General features: G+C 26.7%; 2 protein-coding genes across 2 annotated transcripts; both read left to right on the top strand.

Moving 5' to 3' along the window:
• The first annotated feature begins 5,350 nt into the window (after positions 1-5,350).
• On the top strand, positions 5,351-7,524 carry LOC109811478 (tetrahydroberberine oxidase). The gene has a single exon (XM_020375237.3). It carries the CDS (start codon positions 5,351-5,353, stop codon positions 6,938-6,940), a length of 1,590 nt encoding a protein of 529 aa, XP_020230826.1. The 3' UTR covers positions 6,941-7,524.
• Positions 7,525-16,018: 8,494 nt separating this feature from the next.
• Positions 16,019-18,090, top strand: LOC109811462 (berberine bridge enzyme-like 21). The gene has a single exon (XM_020375223.3). The coding sequence runs from the start codon at positions 16,228-16,230 to the stop codon at positions 17,866-17,868; it is 1,641 nt and encodes a 546-aa protein (XP_020230812.2). The 5' UTR covers positions 16,019-16,227; the 3' UTR covers positions 17,869-18,090.
• Positions 18,091-19,562: the final 1,472 nt, after the last annotated feature.

Here is a 19,562-nt window from a genome sequence, read left to right as displayed (position 1 = left end):
CCAAGATTGTCTTTTGACCTAATAATTTTTAATTTTTAATCATGCACTACAAAAATATTGTCATATGGTGATTTATACTTACATATTTTATGTAACTATATGTCAAATAGATTTATACCTACATATTTTAAGTAACTATATCTTATTAAAAATCAACACTAAAATTATATGTAACTATATGTCAAATAAATTTATATTTACATATTTTATACCTAAAATGATATTTTTTGTTTGTAACATTTGTTCTAAGGATGGTTATATATATATAACAATTTATCATATTTTATTAATTTTATTTTTTATAAACTAAAATTAGGTGAATGATTAACAATTTTTTTATAGATATTATTGTAATGTATAATGACATTTTAAAAATTATTTAATTAATTTTTATATTTTAATTTTTATTTTCAATCAAAATTTTATTTTATAATTTTTAAAATAAAATACCATCTTATAAATATTTAAATAATAATATATTCACATATTTTAAAATTGTATAAATAGTTATTAACACATATATTCAAATTTAATAACTTATTAAATTTTAAATAATTATAATATAAGTTCTTAATATATAAAAGTTTATTAAATAAAATCTTAAATAAACTGATTGAGGAAGCGACCCTTTAGTCTTAAAAATATCACTTAATACTTTTCAAATTTACAAAAGTGAGATGTTTTAGACCTTGGTATTTTTTGATTGGTTAATATTTTTTAGGACCAATTGGTGTCACTAATAATTTATTAAAGATGTACATTATTTTTTTAGAAACTAAATACATACTAAAAAAATTGAAAGAAAGTATTATATATGCTTATATTTAAGAGTTTAACAGTTATGTATTCCTACATTAAAATTAACATATAATTAATGATAATTCATTATTTTTTTTTTCTATATTTAGTGTAAAACAATTAATTACATAATAATTTCTTTAAATAACCAATAAAGTCAAATAAAATTTTTACGCATACACTTTTGTTTAGGCGATCGTAAACTGAACAAATCCAGAGACAAGATAAAGGTTAAAACAATCAGCAAAATCAGTTAAATTTTATGCCACAAAGCACAAGACTGAACCCCTTTTCTTGGACTAGCTAGGGTTCATCCTCTGTAGTTAAAAAGCAACTCCAGCTCATCAACCATCCAAGAGTCTAATTTTTTTTAATTATATATAATTTTTTTTATTTTATTTTTTATGACTATAAATCAATGCCTGTGACTGCAGGTAATTCATTTCCCTTTCCTTCATGATATACACAATTGTACACAGCACCAAAGCTTTTTCTGGAGTCAAAATCTTCAACTGAAGTCTGAATCATGAATCAAATTAACCACGCTTTCATCTAACATAATCCGCTGGAACACAAGCATGGATCGTTTGACAAGTTGAGATAATGCACCATTGCTGGTGATACATATATATATATATATATATATATATATATATCCTTCATGTGTCCATGAATTAGTGTTACCTCCAGATCAGCTTCGTGCACCTCCACTAAATATTGGTCAATTTTGGCAAACTTCAATTTTGCTACATAATGGCGCAGCTGTACAAGTCTCTTTGCTTGTTTGGTATGGCATGTAAAGTCGACACTGGATTAATTCAAGTCAACCACTATGGCGAAATTAAAAAACGAAAAAAATAATCTCCCGCAAATTAATTGGGAGATGTAAGGATTCTCTATAAACAAGGGCCACAAGCTAGGGAAGAGTCAAGATTCATAGGCATTTTGATTTGTGAGTGGAAGATAACGTGCCATTAATTTAACCTAGTAGTGGATTATGTATATACGTTCTAATGGGAATGGAAATAGATTCCCTAACTTTGAGGAAGGAAAGTTAGAGTAACTTAACATATTTAAACCGTTAAATTTGTAATAATAAATTAGATTGTGACACGTGTACATTTAAGTCAAAATATATTTTGTACACGTGTCACAATCTGATCTATTATTACAAATCTAAAGGTTGAAATGTGTTAAGTTACCATAACTTTGAAATCTTAAAGTTGCTGTATAAAAAATGTACAGATTGATTAATTGGAAGAATTTAAATACGACATTAATTAGGATGATCTAGCTAGCATGTGGATCAGTCCGTTATTAGGCATCTTATTAGCTTTTTAGTTCGCCAATTTCCCCCCACCTAATCCATCACCTTGTTCAGATCAGTTGGCCTGCCGGCCTACTTTTTATTTACTTATTTATTTTTATTTTTATTTTTAATGTTAAGTTTAATTAAGTTATATTATATATGAGTAATCCATGATTTATTGTGTAAGAAATATGTTGTACATTTAATTTATTTTATGTAATTTAAGATTTTTTGTGCAATAAATACATTAGAAGAACTATTATTATTATAATTATATATTTTTTTATTATGTAATAAATTTGAATTTTTTTTAGTGAATTAAACAAAATTTGTATTTTAAGATTTATTTTATTATTTAGATACATTAATTTATGTAAATTCTTTAAATATTGAATTTGGAAGAAATATTTAGTATATATATATATATATTATATCTTTCTTTTTTTTTTTATTTTTTTTTGACAGATTGACTGTCAACCTATTAACCTATCCTTGATAAGTTAAGATATTTAACCCATTTTATTTGGTAAACAAATTTGACCTGATCCCTTTTTTATAAATTGAAAGTAGTACATGTTTTAAATAAGCTGAATTAACCTATTTTATCATCCTTATGATTAATTTGATTAATTATTAAGTTCAAGTCTATTTCACTGTTATATTTATTTGGACAGTAAATACAAATTACAGTAACTAACTAAAAATTCAACACAATATTTCAATGAAAATTAAGAAGCGTTACATGCACTACAACAAAATATTTATTATATATTAAGATAATTATTTAATGATAATAAATTAATTATATCTATTTTATTATCTAATAAAATATTAATAATTAATATATAATAGTCACTAAAAATTTATTCATATTATACCAAAATTTATTATAAGCAACAATTATTTATTGAAAAAAATTTAAGTCCCACATTGACTATAGTGATAAGATAACTAAAGAGTATATAAGTAAATGATAACTTTCACCTTACAAGTTGGTTTTGTACGGTTGAGTTAGACCCATAACTCACTATTCTAAATTGGTATTAGATTACCCACCATTACCAAACTCAATAATCCTAAACTTGAAGGGGTGTATCGAGAAAAATTCAAATTTCACAATAAAAAATAACACAAAAACTTATACATTTTTTTTGACCAACTAAAAATAAGGGAATTATAGAAAATTTTAATGGTAATAACAAAAAATATTAAATGTCAGTAAAAAATGACACAAAAAACTTGTACATTTTTCTTGATTATTATAAGGGTTTTTATCAACATACAAAATAATTGTCGATAAATATTTTACCGATACTACATACAATGATTAATGTGCAAATGTTGATAAAAGATTTTGTGACCATTTTTATTGCTACTAAAAATAATATTTAATATCATTAAAAATATCCATTTTGTTGTAGTGATGTAATTATCTAAAACACATTTTATAAAAATATAATTTTAGAAGTAATTCATAATTTTCAAACAACAACTATAATTAGAACAATTTTTATTTTATTTTTATAGAAAATATATGCTTTTTATTACCAACTGAACTCATCAATTAACTTTCTTTAATTAAGCCTTTGCATGAAGGTTGAACATAATGTTTTAATGTTCATTGAATCAAACTAATATGCTTTTCTCTATCTTAATTAAACTTCATGTTTTTTTTTTGTTTTTTTAGTTTTGAGATGGTAAATGTCAAATTAGGTGGCCTCTCAGAAAAATTCTCATTCAAGTTGTATAAAGTTTTTTGGATTAAGGTAAAATCTATCGTAATTATGTTTGTTTTTCACGTACCGACCCGAGAATCATCAATTATACTCTCTCTTATAGTACTATTATTTAAACAGATCTTATTACCATGAAATTGATTAACTATTTTTTAAAATTATTTTTGTGATTCTAAATTACTTATTCTGTTGCATAACAAATCTCACATTAGAATAAAAATTAAATATCAAAATAAGTATCATATTAATTTTTCAATACAATATTTATTACTTACTTTCTATTTATATTTTTAATTATATTATTATATAGAAAGTAATTTTATGTTGCATCATTTTTATTAAAGAAGATTATTTACAAAGTTAATTTTATAATATTTTTTAATTTATTTATTAACTTTTTTTTTAACTTGTGTAAAATAACTTATGATAATATAATGAGATGTGAGAATATTAGGTAACTCATAGTAATAATCATAAACCATTTTCTGAGTGACAAAAATAATAATAATTTTCTCTTTTAAAATACACATACTTCCTTTATTATCTATTAATTATAATAAAAAAATTTGATTTTATATATTATGAAAACTTATTATCTACATTAAATTTTACTAATTTTATAATATTCTCTCTAAATTATTTTATTATAAATATAAAAAATGATAGTACAGCTGAAAAGTTATGTACTAAATAAAAAATGTTTTAAAGCAAGTATTATTAAATGAAATAAAAATAATTTTTTATTTATATTTGAAAAACATTCTTATAAGAGAAAAGATATAGTACACATAAAAAGATTGAAAGATCATATGATCATTTGGAAGAAAAAGAGACAAATCTATGTCTAGCTTATGTGATCGAACCTTGACTGTTTTTTTTTTTTTTTTTTTAAGATAGCAAAGGAATTGTATTATAACTGATATTAGGGGTATCAACTCATTTACAACAATATATAATTAACCTACGGAATAGAGAGTTACAAAGTATTTAGACATTAATATTAAGATCATAAATAACAATTTTAAGAGTTTATACAATCTAGACCTATCTCCTGAAATACTATAAAATGTGATTCAAGAGAACATATGATAGTATCAATACCAATTAGCAGCAATATCATTCAACACCGACAACTAATGTAGCAGTCCGCTTCAACATCAGCATCCATTTATCCTTTATTTCTCATTGAATTGCTAATTTATGTACCATCCTCGTATGTCTAAAAATTCGGCATTTCATTAAACAGTGGTAAATTGGCGACAACTGACATTTTAGCTGATTTTTCCAAAGTACTGATAAACCCAACATCATCAGAAATTTCATATACAATCCTCATCAGAGCATATTCTACCCTTTAAAACATTGTAATTGCCAATGGTTATTCTTTATGAATAATTTATACCTACCTAGCTCAATATATCCATGTCTCACGTACTAAATAGCCGCATGAATCGACTATAAGTGATATTATGTTCTAAAAGTTAAGGCATAGAAAATGAAATATAATATGGCCTTTACATATATCAATTTAGTACTCCTGTCAATCTCCATTTTCATCTCAATTTTCCCTGAAACCTCAATTTCTGTTGACATTGAAAGGGGTTTCCTCCAATGTTTTTCATCAGGTTTAGAACATTCAAACTCAACCGCAGAAGTAATACTCACCCAGAACAGTTCTTCTTACACATCTCTTTTGCAATCTTCCATAAGGAACCTCAGATTTTTAAACAGTTCAGTCCCAAAACCTAAGCTTATTGTCACTCCACGACACTTAGGCCACATTCAAAGAGCAATCACTTGTTCAAGGAAACATGGCCTGCAAGTGAGAGTTCGAAGTGGGGGGCATGACTATGAGGGTCTTTCTTACGTCTCTGATGTTCCATTCCTGATCATTGATCTCATAAACTTTAGGTCCATAAGCATTGACATCAATGATGAAAGTGCATGGGTTGAAGCAGGTGCAACTCTTGGAGAACTCTATTATGCTATTGCAAAAAAAAGTAATGTCTATGGCTTCCCAGCTGGTAGTTGTCCCACTGTTGGTGTAGGAGGCCACTTGAGTGGTGGTGGATTTGGCACAATTTTCAGAAAATATGGCCTTGCAGCTGATAATGTAATTGATGCTGAGATGGTAGATGTTAATGGCAACATATTAAATAGAACTTTGATGGGGGAGGATCTCTTTTGGGCCATAAGAGGTGGTGGAGGATCAAGCCTTGGAATCATTACTGCATGGAAAGTTAAGCTTGTTCCTATTCCCCCAACATTGACAATTTTCAATGTCCCAAAAACCCTAGAACAAGGTGCCAGTAGCCTTTTCCAAAAATGGCAAACTATTGCTGACAAGCTTCCTAGTGAACTTTTTCTTCACTCGGTTATGGGGGTTGACAATTCATCTTACAATAGTGGAAGAAAAACTGTTGTGGTTTCTTTCACTGGATTATACCTAGGGAAAGCTGAGAAGCTACTTCCTTGGATGCAAAACAATTTTCCTGAGCTGGGTTTGCATCTCAACAACTGCACTGAGATGAGTTGGATTCAATCTGTTCTTTATTTTACAGATTATCCAATCAATGGACCCTTGGAGATCTTGCTTCACAGAAACCAAACATTTAGAAGCTTCAAAGCAAAATCTGACTACGTTACAGACCCAATTCCTGTGGCAGGTTTGGAGGGGTTGTGGAACATGTTGCTTGAAGAGAACTCACCAATATTAATCCTAACACCATATGGAGGTAGAATGAGTGAGATTTCAGGATCAGAAACTCCGTTTCCACATAGAAATGGGAGCATATATGGTATCCAGTATTTGGTATACTGGGACTCAAATGAAGAAACACCAAAGCATATAGATTGGATGAGAAGGTTATATGCATACATGGCACCTTATGTTTCAAAGTGTCCAAGAGCTGCATATTTGAATTATAGGGACCTCGATTTAGGAGTGAACCGAGGCAATACAAGCTATGAAGAAGCAAAGTCTTGGGGTTTGAAATATTTCAAGTTTAACTTTGAAAGATTGGCACGTGTAAAGGCTGAAGTTGATCCTAGTAATTTCTTCTGGCACGAGCAGAGCATTCCACCTTTGTTTAATTAAGTGCAGAGGAAGTATGCAGAAATTTGGTTGAGACAATATAGGCAAAATTTCGACCACATTACAAAGATTTGAAAATTTCTGGGAAGATACAATTTGCAAGGAAAAAAAAAAAGAAGATAATTGGTGTACTCAATTTGGAGATAATCTTGACAATCAAATTTAGTGTTAGTTGTATATTCATTTTCTTGATTACTGATCGATGTATCGTAATTAACTAAGGAAAATAAATATGTTTCGTAATTGCGATATTTATTATTGTCGCATGTCAGGAACAAAAATTTCTTAATGTTTCTTAATAGACTTAAACTTTATTAATATTTTATTTAAAATTAATATTTCGGCCTAAACAGTACACAAGATAAATATGGCTTTGTTTGTGTAAAATATATGTATATTTATGAGTAGACATTTTTTTAAAAAAAATTTAAAAATATTTGATATTTTATTTTTTTAATTCAAATTAACATGTAATCATAAGAGCATTTTACAGACTATGATTTTGAATCTATATAGCGAAATGTCATTAGAGCATACTTGATGTATATATTAACGCCTTTTAATTTAATGATTATATTATTAAAATTTAATATAGAATATGAATTATTGAATAGTGTAAGTTTACCAAATTTACTTACACACACAAACACGCACATAGACACACCACCAATATATAGACACACGCACCAAAAAGAGATATAATTAAAGTCTATAAACTTATACCAAATCTTATATTTTTAATAATTTTTGTATAATACAAATTTAATTAATCTCACTGTTAAAGTATGTAATATTATATTCAAAGTCGTGTATATCAAATTTCGCATGATTTAAATTTTTAAAAAAATAAATATTTACACATTTTTTAAGTTTTATATTATATATTAAAATAAAATAATCAGATAAATTACTAAATAATTTTAAAATAATATTATCCAAATTTTTGGAAGTAAAAATTAGCTTTGTACTTTATTTTCAAACACACTTGACCAATAAAGCATCTATATTTATTCTACCACTTTTATTTTACCGTTTTCATATTAATCACTATTTATAGGTTTTATTATATTCTTTACTTTTCACGCACTTTTCTCCATTGTCTTTTTTCTTTTTCCACCTAAATAAGCTTTTTGGAGTAGCTTAGGAATTTATTAGCAAAAAAACATATTTCCCTTCTCATGTCATCATATATTTTGAGATTGTATGGAAACAAGTTAGATGAATATTTCAACTAATTATTCACACAACAACACCATTGGAATTAATTACATATTTTACACCATTTTTTTTAATTATTTTCCATTTAATTATCAAATATCTTTCTTTAGTATCTCTAATTTAAACATATTTAGTTTTACGAGGGTAGCATATATAGCTAATTAAGTCTTTTTATTTCTATTAATTAGAATTTGAGATTGAATTCAACTTCTCTCATTTTTTTTTTATATTCTTTTATTGAAACTTACATATCGTATTTTATATCCTTCCATGCAGACTTGTATTAAAAATAAAATAAGTAATTTATAATTTCATTAAAAATTTTCAAAAAAATTAATGATTAACTTTAACTTTAAGTTTGTACGGAGTTGTGTCATGCCTTAATCTAAATGTTTTATATTATATATATATATACTAACTCATCGAGAGATAAGAGCTCAGGGGCATGATTCTTGCACATGAAAAGGATTGAGTGAAATTAATTAGTAATAAAGAAAATGAAGGAAATCCTACAATTACAATCAGAGAAAGATATATGTTAATGTTGGTTGGGGCAGTTGCCCCCACTAAATTTTTTTTCTTCATTCTTTATATATATATATATATATATATATATATATATATAATATTAATTGCTTTATAAAATATATATTATTAATTATATTTTAATTACCTTATAATATAATATAATAAAATATATTTATATTTTATTTTATTGTTTAACTATTTTTACTTTGCGATAAAATTATCTTAATTTTTTATAAAGAAAAAATTCATTTATTCCAAGATTAAGTCTTGATAGACTTACTCTATTCAATAACTAATGTTCTATATTAAATTTTTAAAAATTTAATTGTTAAATTAAAAACTTTTAATGTGTAAATCAAATTTACAAATTTTAAAAAAAATTAAAAATCATATGATACTTCATTTGATAAATTCAAAATAATATATAAAATATTTTTTATTATATATCAATTTAAATTAATGAAATTGAATATCAAATAAATATTTATTTTTATTTTATTTTATAAATTTGATCTATACATTAAAGACTTTTAATTGAATAGTTAAATACTTGTGTAGAACATGAATTATTGAGTGAAATAAGTTTATCAAAATTTACTCTTAGAATAAGTAAATCCCTCCTCATTTTTTATTATTATAATATACTGTATTTTTTGGCTAAAATATTTATTACTTCTTTACTCATTAAATAATTCATAATTTAGTTTACTAATGTAGGTTATTTTAATTTTTATTTTGATTTTTAACCCTATTGTCATGTATATGTATATTGTGTATTGGTAGGAGAGGATCCACATTAAGATAAATGAGAGTAATTGTCACACAATTTTTTTAATTAAATATATTTAAATAAAAAAATTTATTCTTATAAAAGAATAGACATTGCACTCTTAAAATATTTTATTTTCAATGAGTGTAGAAATTTAGAAAATACTAAAAGAAAATAAATTAATAATTTTATTATTTTTATTCTATTAATTTTTACTATTTTATTCCTCTAATCTTAAATAAATCACAAAAATTATAAAGTGACATTTAAATATAATCTCAGGTAAAAAGAAAAAAAAATTATCATTCTATTTATAAAACAATTATAATTTATAAAAATAAGATATTTTAAAATTTTTATTATAAAAATATATTTTTAAAAAAGTTATTATATATTTTTTTTTATAAAAAGTAATATAAAATATTTTATTGCACTTAATAATTTTTTTTTAATCTCTTACTGTCACTGACTACAGCAAAATAGACACATGGAACTGTGCAAATTATGTGTTGAATTTATGCGAATAGTCGTTTTCTTAGCCGGAGATAACACATACAATTTATTGTGAAATATTCAAATGGAAACAAATGTATGGTGTACGAGTGGAATGCGTACGTATGATTGCATTATAATAAGTGACAAGGATATATCAAATCCAAAACCAAGTGATACACTTCAATTTTGAAATACTCAACGATATATCTGACCTAAATTTAATCTGGCATTTCTTAAAAAAAAACAAACAAAAAATTCAAAGTTTAGCCCTCCAGGATGATCTTCTTTCTCTCGGTCCAACCAATATAAATAAATAATCCCCACACATAATGACACATTGATCATTAAAAATATAGATAATTAGATATTGAGATCTTACAATTTAAATTATGAAATTTATTTCATGATTAAATCTTAATAAAATTAATATTCAAATGATTAGTTTGATACTAGAACGTTTTAAGAAATCCTCTCTGTAAATAAATTATAATAATTATTTTAAAGGAAAGCATTTTTATAACTATTCTTTAAACGAGATTTTTAAGTTAGTTTTCTTCGATAAAGTATTTTTAATTATTTATCTCATTAATTTTTTTTAATCTTATCAAACTCACTAAAAAATACTGCTAAATTACCTAGAGTTAATTGGTTGGGTGATTTTTTTTTTCATATATAGATAAAAACTAATTTTATAAAAGAAAATAATATAAAATAAATTTCTACAAATTAATTTGTAAATAATTTTATTTTAATTTTTTAAAAATATTATAATTCTTTTGTTTAAATATGTTTTTAATTTCTCCAAAATAAGTAAATTTTGATTTTGGTCATGTAAATTTGTTTCTTGACTTTTTATTATTTTAAAATTCATGATAAATTTTGATTTTTGATCTTTGTAAAATGTTTTTTTTAAGTTTTATATCTCTAAAATTTAAAGTCACTATATTTTATCTCAAACAAATATTTTAAGATAAATAAATAATAATTATTTTAAAAATTTATATAAATATTTAAAGATGTATATTTAGGATGGTTATTTATTAAATAAATAAAAAATAATTAAAAATAATCACATAAAAATAAAGATTAAAAATAATTATTCAATTTTAGAGAGATATGAAAAAAAGAAAACAAGAGACCAAAATTAAAACTTATTAATTTTATATCAAGTAAAAATATATTACAAGTATAACCTTTTATCCGCATATTAATATTCTTTTCCCATACCCTCCACATGGCAGATGCTGACTTTTTACGTTTTATGAAGAGTTGTTACTTGTTAGTCTCCCCGGTTGAATACTGACTTAAAAGAGGCAATTGCGCATATGATTAATTGACAAATTAGTTGTACTACATGTTTAAAGACGAATCAAATCTTTAAATCAGCCAGTGACCGGGTTTTCATATGCATATAATTTTACATTTAATTTTTTTAATCATAGATATAATTATGATCAATGAAATAAATTAAATTAAGTTTAGAATTTTCGATTTGAATTCAATTTAACGATGACTCGACTAGTATGTAATTGAAGTTAAATTAGGTGTTAAAAATGATGACTTAAATATTATCATATTATTTTGATCCAAATTGTTAAGTCTGGTAAGTCAAATTAACCCCAAGTTAGATTGATTTGCAAACTTACGAATTGTCACGTTAAATTAATAAGGGAAATTATCTGAATTAAAATATAATTGATTTCTGTCACTATTAATTTTTATTGTGTATTAAATTTTAATAAATTTATTTAGTTATATTTATAATATTAATATTCAATAAATTTAATTATTTGATGTAGTTTCTGAGTCTTGGTATTTGATAAGTGAAAATAAAAAAAAATTTATTTATAGGCCAGAATGACCCGTTCTAGATTCAGAATGGCCCATTCTGGTTCCATTTTTTATGTACTAATTTTTAATCCGGAATGGTCCGTTCTGATTCATTCGTCATGTATTATTTTTTAAACTTGAACGGCTCGTTCTGAAATCAGAACGGCCTGTTCTGAACGTAAATAGTAAATGATGTTAGTTGGGAAAATAAATTTGCACAGTTGTTATTTGGGTAAAAAAAAATTTAAATAGTATTATTTGAGTAAAAAACTCCCAAAATGTTGGAGTCATGTTGTATAATAAAATTAGTTTATTAAAGCAGTAAAAAATTAATCTTAAAATTTATAGAGATGCACTTGCTAGGTGTGTTATCAAACATGTTCTTCTATATAGTTATGTTGAATTTGAAGGAGTTTAAATAGTAAATAAAATGTTAAATCTTAATTTTAACCTAATTGTAGAAACACTTCAAAAGTCGATCATAATAAAATATTTTTAATTGAATAAGAAAATCCAAAGAATGTGTTAATTACTATTTTGGTATAATATGTTTGACTTATGATATATGAACATTTGTAACTATCTAAGACTATATAATTGTGACTAAGTGATTACTCATCTATAATTAGTATATAATATTAATTAATAATAATATTATTTTTTATTAAAAAATAGATTTAATTTTTTTAACATATTCTTTTTAGTTAAGTCAATTTGGCTTGATGGCCTAACATGAGCTAGATTGGGCAAAAAATTGACAACTTGAAAAAATATAGGTCAAGTTAGTTCAACCTAAAATAACATTTGATTCATGTTCTATTTACATTACAAGAAATGTTATATATAGGAACATATATAAAATGTTATTATATATATAAGATATGTAAGTATAAACCTATTTGATATATATTTGTAATTAATCTTAGTGTTGATTTTAAATGAGATTCAACAATATATATTATATATTACTATCTTTATACTTATATTTTTAATAATATATCCATATATTAAATTTATAGTGTAGTAGGTAAAAGTAACCTTTAAAAATAAATATATATTAATTGATTGTGATCGATCTTTTTTTTTTAGATGATAAATAAATTTCTATCTATAAGTAATGCTTGAATTCATATTGACTTTGACGGTGTATATATAGTGTAACAAGATATAAGTATAGACATAACTAATATTTAATTTGAACAATATCCAATTCATTAAATCTAGTTCAATGGTAGATATATACTTATCCATTTCATATCGTCTCCATTCTTGCAAATTTTAATTATGTGTGATTGTTGCTTTTTTTGAAAAAAAATTTATGTGAGATTTATGTAATTCTTATTTTATTTTGAATTTGTCACATGAAAATCAATTAATATAATTTAGTAATTATTATTTTTTGATGAAATTTGTGTGTGTATGTTTTATTATTATTATTATTATTATTATTATTATATATATATATATATATTTTAAAATACTTGATTAATTTATGGACGGATATAACATATGGATAGAGATGAAACACAAATTTTTTATCTATCAAATATTGTGTACATGGATAAGTATAAGGTATAAACTCAAAGACAAAGACGAACATTGAATCTCTCGCATCCTTTATCATCCATAATTACTTTATAATTATATTTTCAAGCACAATTATCAGGTTGCATACAGGAAATACATGATAAAAATCAAATCTTTCTGGTCATCTTATTTATGATTCTTACCTTAGTTTCCATATTTAAGTCTTGCTCGGTCAACATTATGTCTCAGGTCTTGGCCTCGTTGGACAAGATGCTATTGGGCCATGCTAGGCCTTAGCCCTTGCAGGTACAATTTGATTTTAATAATACAAATAAATTATATGTTCATTTTAACTATTATTGAAATTTTTTAGATATTCCAAACGATCCTCCCAAACGTATTCCAAATTCTTAAAAAGAATAATTCAAACTATAAAATATTAAATTAAAGAATTATTTTATAATAAATTTATTAAAAAAATATGATTTTTTTCTTATAATAATTTTGGATGCTGATTCGGTTGCTTTTTTTTAGAACATGTAGCAATATTCATAAATAATTGTACATACATTGTTGTTTTTTCATTTTGTCGTTTCTTTCTAAAATAACGGACTGCAAATACACATTTTTATTCTTTTTATTTAGTTTTAATAGAAGCAAGAAAGAATAAATAATCTAACAAAGGTTGTTAATCCGACTGGTTCAATACTTATGCATTGGAGTTCAATGTCTGATTTAGACATGAAGTGGTGAGGTAAGGTTGTATCATTTTCAATTCTATTTGAATTTTTTTTTACACATAACTTCAAATATTTAATATTAAAAGTTTATTTGTTTACATTATTTTATAGTTTCTCTAATAAATAGTTTGCTGCATACGAGAGGCTTTGACTTTCTTGTAAATAAAATTCATGAATTTGAAATGGATATATTAAAGAACTGAAGTATTAATAATAATAATAAAAGAAATCAAATAGAAATAAGTAAATATGAATTTAGGAGAATTTACTTATTTATTTAAAGTTTTTTTTACACCTTTAATTTTTTTTAAGTTAATTTGCAAAAATACTAAATATTGATATCTTGTGATTATCTTATAACTAAATATATTTAATAAATACAATTTACGTTATACTCCATTCCTTTTTATTTTCGGATTTTTAGTAAAATTTTGATTATATTTATTTATCATTTTTAAATTTTAAGATAACATTAATTGTTATGATATTATATCCTTAAATATCAGCTAACTTTTAATTGGTTTACATATGTTAACTAATATGTATTTATTATGAAACAAAGATAAAAAAGGATATAATAAAAAATATTAAAATCATTCTATATTTATGTAAAGCAATTTTAAACGACTATTATAATAAAAGAACTGAAGTAGTATATTATTTTTAGATTCCATTTAAATGAAATTAATTAAGTCATATAATAAAATATATATATATATATATATATATATATATATATAATTTAGAACTCTTAGAACAAATAAATTTTATTACCAAAAACATTTATCTTGACTATCATGTAAAATTATAAAATTATATGTTATTTATACTCATTAATTGTTGTAGTTATTATTACTATTTAATGAGAAAACTCATTAATTGTGTGTGTATTTTAAAAATGTTAATTATAAATATTCTTCACTATATTTTCATTAATTTGAGGTTTAGATAAGTTTGCTTTTAATAAAAAAAAATTATGAAATTGATAGGAAAATAAGGGCAAAGGAAAAAAATTACACAAATCTTTATATAAACGAGAGAAGCAAAGTCAAAATTCTATTTTATTAACTTCCATAAATATTTCAATATTTCTAGTTTAATAGAGTAAAATTTACAAATTAAGCTGTGTTTGGAAATCCATTCACAATTTTTTAAACCGAGATTATCACTTTCCAATATAGTATCCAGTCTGAGAAGGAAGAGATTTGGTGGATTGGAAACATACACCTACTTATGTTGAATTCGTGTGTTAATTAGATTCTCAATTCAGTCTAATTAAGATTGTTTCTCTAGTAAAAAAAAGACATGTAATCTTAAAACAATAACAAAAACAAAAAACGCACACTTTCACAAGCAAACAGTTACTTCACATTGATTTTTTCACCTTCTAGTATACATCGAAACTCATCTCGTACTAAACTGCCCGTTGATTAAGGGAAGATGATGGCGAGAATACCCTACGAAGACTTTTATAAAAGTCAGCATTTTTTATGTTTTAAAATATAATATAATATTACTGTTAACATTATTTTATTGGTTGAAACTGGTTGCACTTGTACCAGAAAAAAACCATCCCTTGTACTTTTTCTTCCTTGTGTGCAATAAGTCAACAAAAATAAGTCAGCACCAGTATCATTCAATTCATATACAACCTAAAGAAAGGTAAGCAATCATAATTTTCTAATTTCATTCAGGGCATAATAATCAATAACGCACTTTCGAAATATATAGTAAACCAACGCTCTTAATTTTCTGTAACTCATTAATGACAAACCAAAACGACTTTGTAGAAAGATATCTATCTCATGATCCGTCACAATGAATGAACGCCCAGTATATATTAGACATTAGTATTCAATACTTTTATCAAACATTGTCGAATTCATTCATTTAATTTGGTTCACAATTCATCGTGTTTTTTTTTTCTTTCTTGTTTTACTTTTCCTTATGTGAAGGAACGTGAACAAGTCATAAAATTGAGGATGAGAAAAAAAAAAAGGCAAATCTGAAGAAGATTCCCACTTGATCTCCAAAAGAAAGAAAAACTCGTTTATGACAATTCTCACGTTCCGTTAGGCGCAAAAGTGGACCAAGACCAAACAACACGTCCCAAACGCTTCCTCGAAGTGTATATATATAAAACACCACTCACCCTCCTTTAAGTCACACATTCACAACCGACAATGGCAAAAGCAAAACCTTGTTTGGCTTATCTCTCTGCCGTTTTTCTTCTTCTATCTGTTTCCACTTCGTTGTCGGCACCAGCACCAGCACCAGCACCAGCTTCGTCACTCTACGACACATTCCTTCAATGCCTCACGCAACACACAAACTCCTCAACCCAACTCTCCAACATTCTCTTCGATCAGACCAACCCCAGTTTCCCCTCCGTCCTCCAAAACTACATCCGAAACGCGCGTTTCAACACCTCCTCCACGCGGAAACCCTTACTCATCGTCACTCCCCTCACAGAATCGCACGTCCAGGGTGCTGTAACATGCGCCAAAACCGTCAACATTCAACTCAAAATCCGAAGCGGAGGACATGATTACGAGGGTATCTCCTACATCTCCGAAGAACCCTTCATGATCCTCGACATGTTCAACCTTCGCGCAATCACCGTCGACATAGAAAACGAGGTTGCCGTGGTCCAAACTGGTGCCACGCTTGGCGAGGTTTATTATAGAATCTGGGAGAAGAGTAAAGTTCATGGCTTCCCTGCTGGGGTGTGTCCCACTGTTGGTGTGGGTGGCCATATCAGTGGAGGAGGGTACGGTAACATGTTGAGAAAATATGGTTTATCTGTTGATAACGTCATCGATGCTGAAATGGTTGATGTCAAAGGAAATCTTCTAAACAGAAAATCCATGGGGGAGGATCTCTTCTGGGCTATTAGAGGAGGTGGAGGAGGCAGTTTTGGTGTCATAGTGTCTTTCACTATCAAACTAGTTCCCGTGCCCGAAACGGTTACCGTTTTTCGCGTTGAGAAGACTTTGGAAACGAATGTCACCGCCACCGACCTCGTCGTGCAGTGGCAGCAGGTGGCGCCGACCACCGACGAGAGGCTTTTCATGAGGCTGTTATTGCAGCCGGTGAGTTCCAAGGTTGTGAAGGGGACCAAAACGATTAGAGCCTCGGTTGTGGCGTTGTTCCTCGGAGAGGCTAATGAGGTTGTGTCGATTTTGGAGAAGGAGTTTCCTCTCCTTGGGTTGAAGAAGGAGAATTGTACTGAGGGGAGTTGGATTGATTCCGTTCTTTGGTGGAACGATGACGAGAGTCTCAAAAATGGTGATAAGCCTGAGACGCTGTTGGATCGGAATCTGAACTCCGCTGGTTTTCTTAAAAGAAAATCTGATTACGTTCAGAACGCTATTTCACGAGACGGGTTGGAGTGGTTATGGAAGAGGATGATCGAGTTGGGGAAAACGGGGCTTGTGTTTAACCCCTATGGAGGGAAAATGGGCCAGATTGCTTCCGATGCGACGCCGTTTCCTCACCGTAAGGGGAACTTGTTCAAAATTCAATACTCTGTGAATTGGGAAGATCCTTCTCCTAGTGCGGCTACGAATTTCACGAACGAGGCTAAGAGGTTGTACAGTTACATGACTCCTTTTGTGTCCAAGAGTCCCAGAAGCGCCTTCTTGAATTATAGAGACCTTGACATTGGGGTCAATAGCTTTGGTGAGAATAGCTTCCAAGAAGGGGAGGTTTATGGAAACAAGTACTTCAACCACAATTTTGAGAGGCTTGTCAAGGTTAAGACTGCGGTTGATCCTCAAAACTTTTTCAGGAATGAACAGAGTGTCCCTGTGCTTCCGAGCTAAACGTACCACAATATTGCTCAGTGCTTTCTTAGTTGTTACCTTTTTTTTCTTTTTTTCTTCATATAATTAATTACTTCTGAATGGTTCTCCACTCCTATACTCCTATAGGTCCGTGACACCTTTCGGTCATTGATTCGATTTTTATAGCATTCAATTTCAAAGTTTGGATACACATGTTAGGTATCTGCGTACGGTTATATATTTATTTTATTTGTTCTTTTCTTTCTTGTTTCTTTTTACTCCTGTTTGCGCGAATCATGTGACTTGGGAATTGGGATTAACATAAAAAAGTTTTAATTAAAAGAAGTGATTCAGTTAATGACCATTAACTAAATTGTACGACAAAAGTTAGTCTTTAATTAATAAAGCCCATAAATACTTTATATTTGTATCATATAATAATGAGAGAAAAAAAAACATTGACTTGTGTTGGCGGCGATTTTTTTTTTTCTGAAATAATATTTTTTTTAAAAAAAAATTACCAAAAAAATATCTATTACACATTATTTATCCAAATAGATCTCTTTGCTGTTTAAACTCAGAATTCGATTTTCAGGGAACTAAATTCTAAGCAGTGTTATTATTATTATTATTATTTTTTTGCATTTTAATTTCTAAAGAAGAGGAAAACTGGATTCAGAACAGGCCGTTTCCGTTCCAGATAAAAAATATACACATGATGAATGAATCAGAACAGACCGTTCTCTAAGGAATGCAAGTAGAACGGGTCGTTCTCCAAGAAAAACGACCCGTTCTAATTACAAAATTGATACATTCCTGAGCTCAAAACAAAAAAAATAAATAAATAACACTGCTCAGAATTTGGTTCCTATTCTGAGTGTGTGAATAGTAAAAAGGTCTATTTGGATAAATAATGTGTAATAAATATTTTTTTGTAATTTTTTTAAAAAAAAATATTATTTGAGAAAAAAATTCTGTTGGCGGCACTTGGGAAATCAGTTAAATCCTCATATTGAAATGAAATGGAAGTTTGAGTTGTACTCTTCTTTGGTGGAATGATCCGAACTATGCTTGTGTCACATGCTGACCACATCTTGGGGCTCTTGTTTCGTGTTGTCGTTTTGTCTTTAATTTTCTCGTGACGTTGTCTCCTGATTTTTTAATTTGTGATGTTCTGCAGTGGAGTTTTAACTTATACAATCTTTAATTTAATTTTATAATTCCGCCTGTTTTAATTAAACCAGACATACGAAATTACCTAGCGATTTCGATGACAGGATTGTTTTAAAATTAAAAAATTAATTAATAACATTAGATTGTTTTAAATTTACATATTTTTATTTAAAAAATTACTCCCAACATGATTATTGTGCTCTTCCAGAACGTTCCCTCCTTTTTCCTCTGCCACATTCTCTTCCATTCATTATTGTGCACTGATTTGTCTTACAATCATTCTCACCGCGTTAAGGTTCCCTCCTTTTGCCTTTACAGTTCAGGTCCTCTCACTTGAGTTACTCTTTCATTCTATCTTTAAAAGTTTAGCAAATTTTATCTATTTCAATTTAATTATTATTTTATGATATTAATATTTTTTTTATTCTTTTTCTATATTTATTTTATTTGTGAGAATTCAAAAAATTAAAAAGTATATTAAGATTTTACATAATTTTTAGACAAATTAACTGTATATCTAGTCCTAAATTGAAATGGAATAGAAGAAATACTTTTTTTTT

Source organism: Cajanus cajan, chromosome 1 (assembly GCF_000230855.2).
Source record: "Cajanus cajan strain Asha chromosome 1, NIPB_CcT2T_4, whole genome shotgun sequence".
NCBI lineage: Eukaryota > Viridiplantae > Streptophyta > Magnoliopsida > Fabales > Fabaceae > Cajanus > Cajanus cajan.
This window is presented reverse-complemented; position numbering and strand designations above follow the sequence as displayed.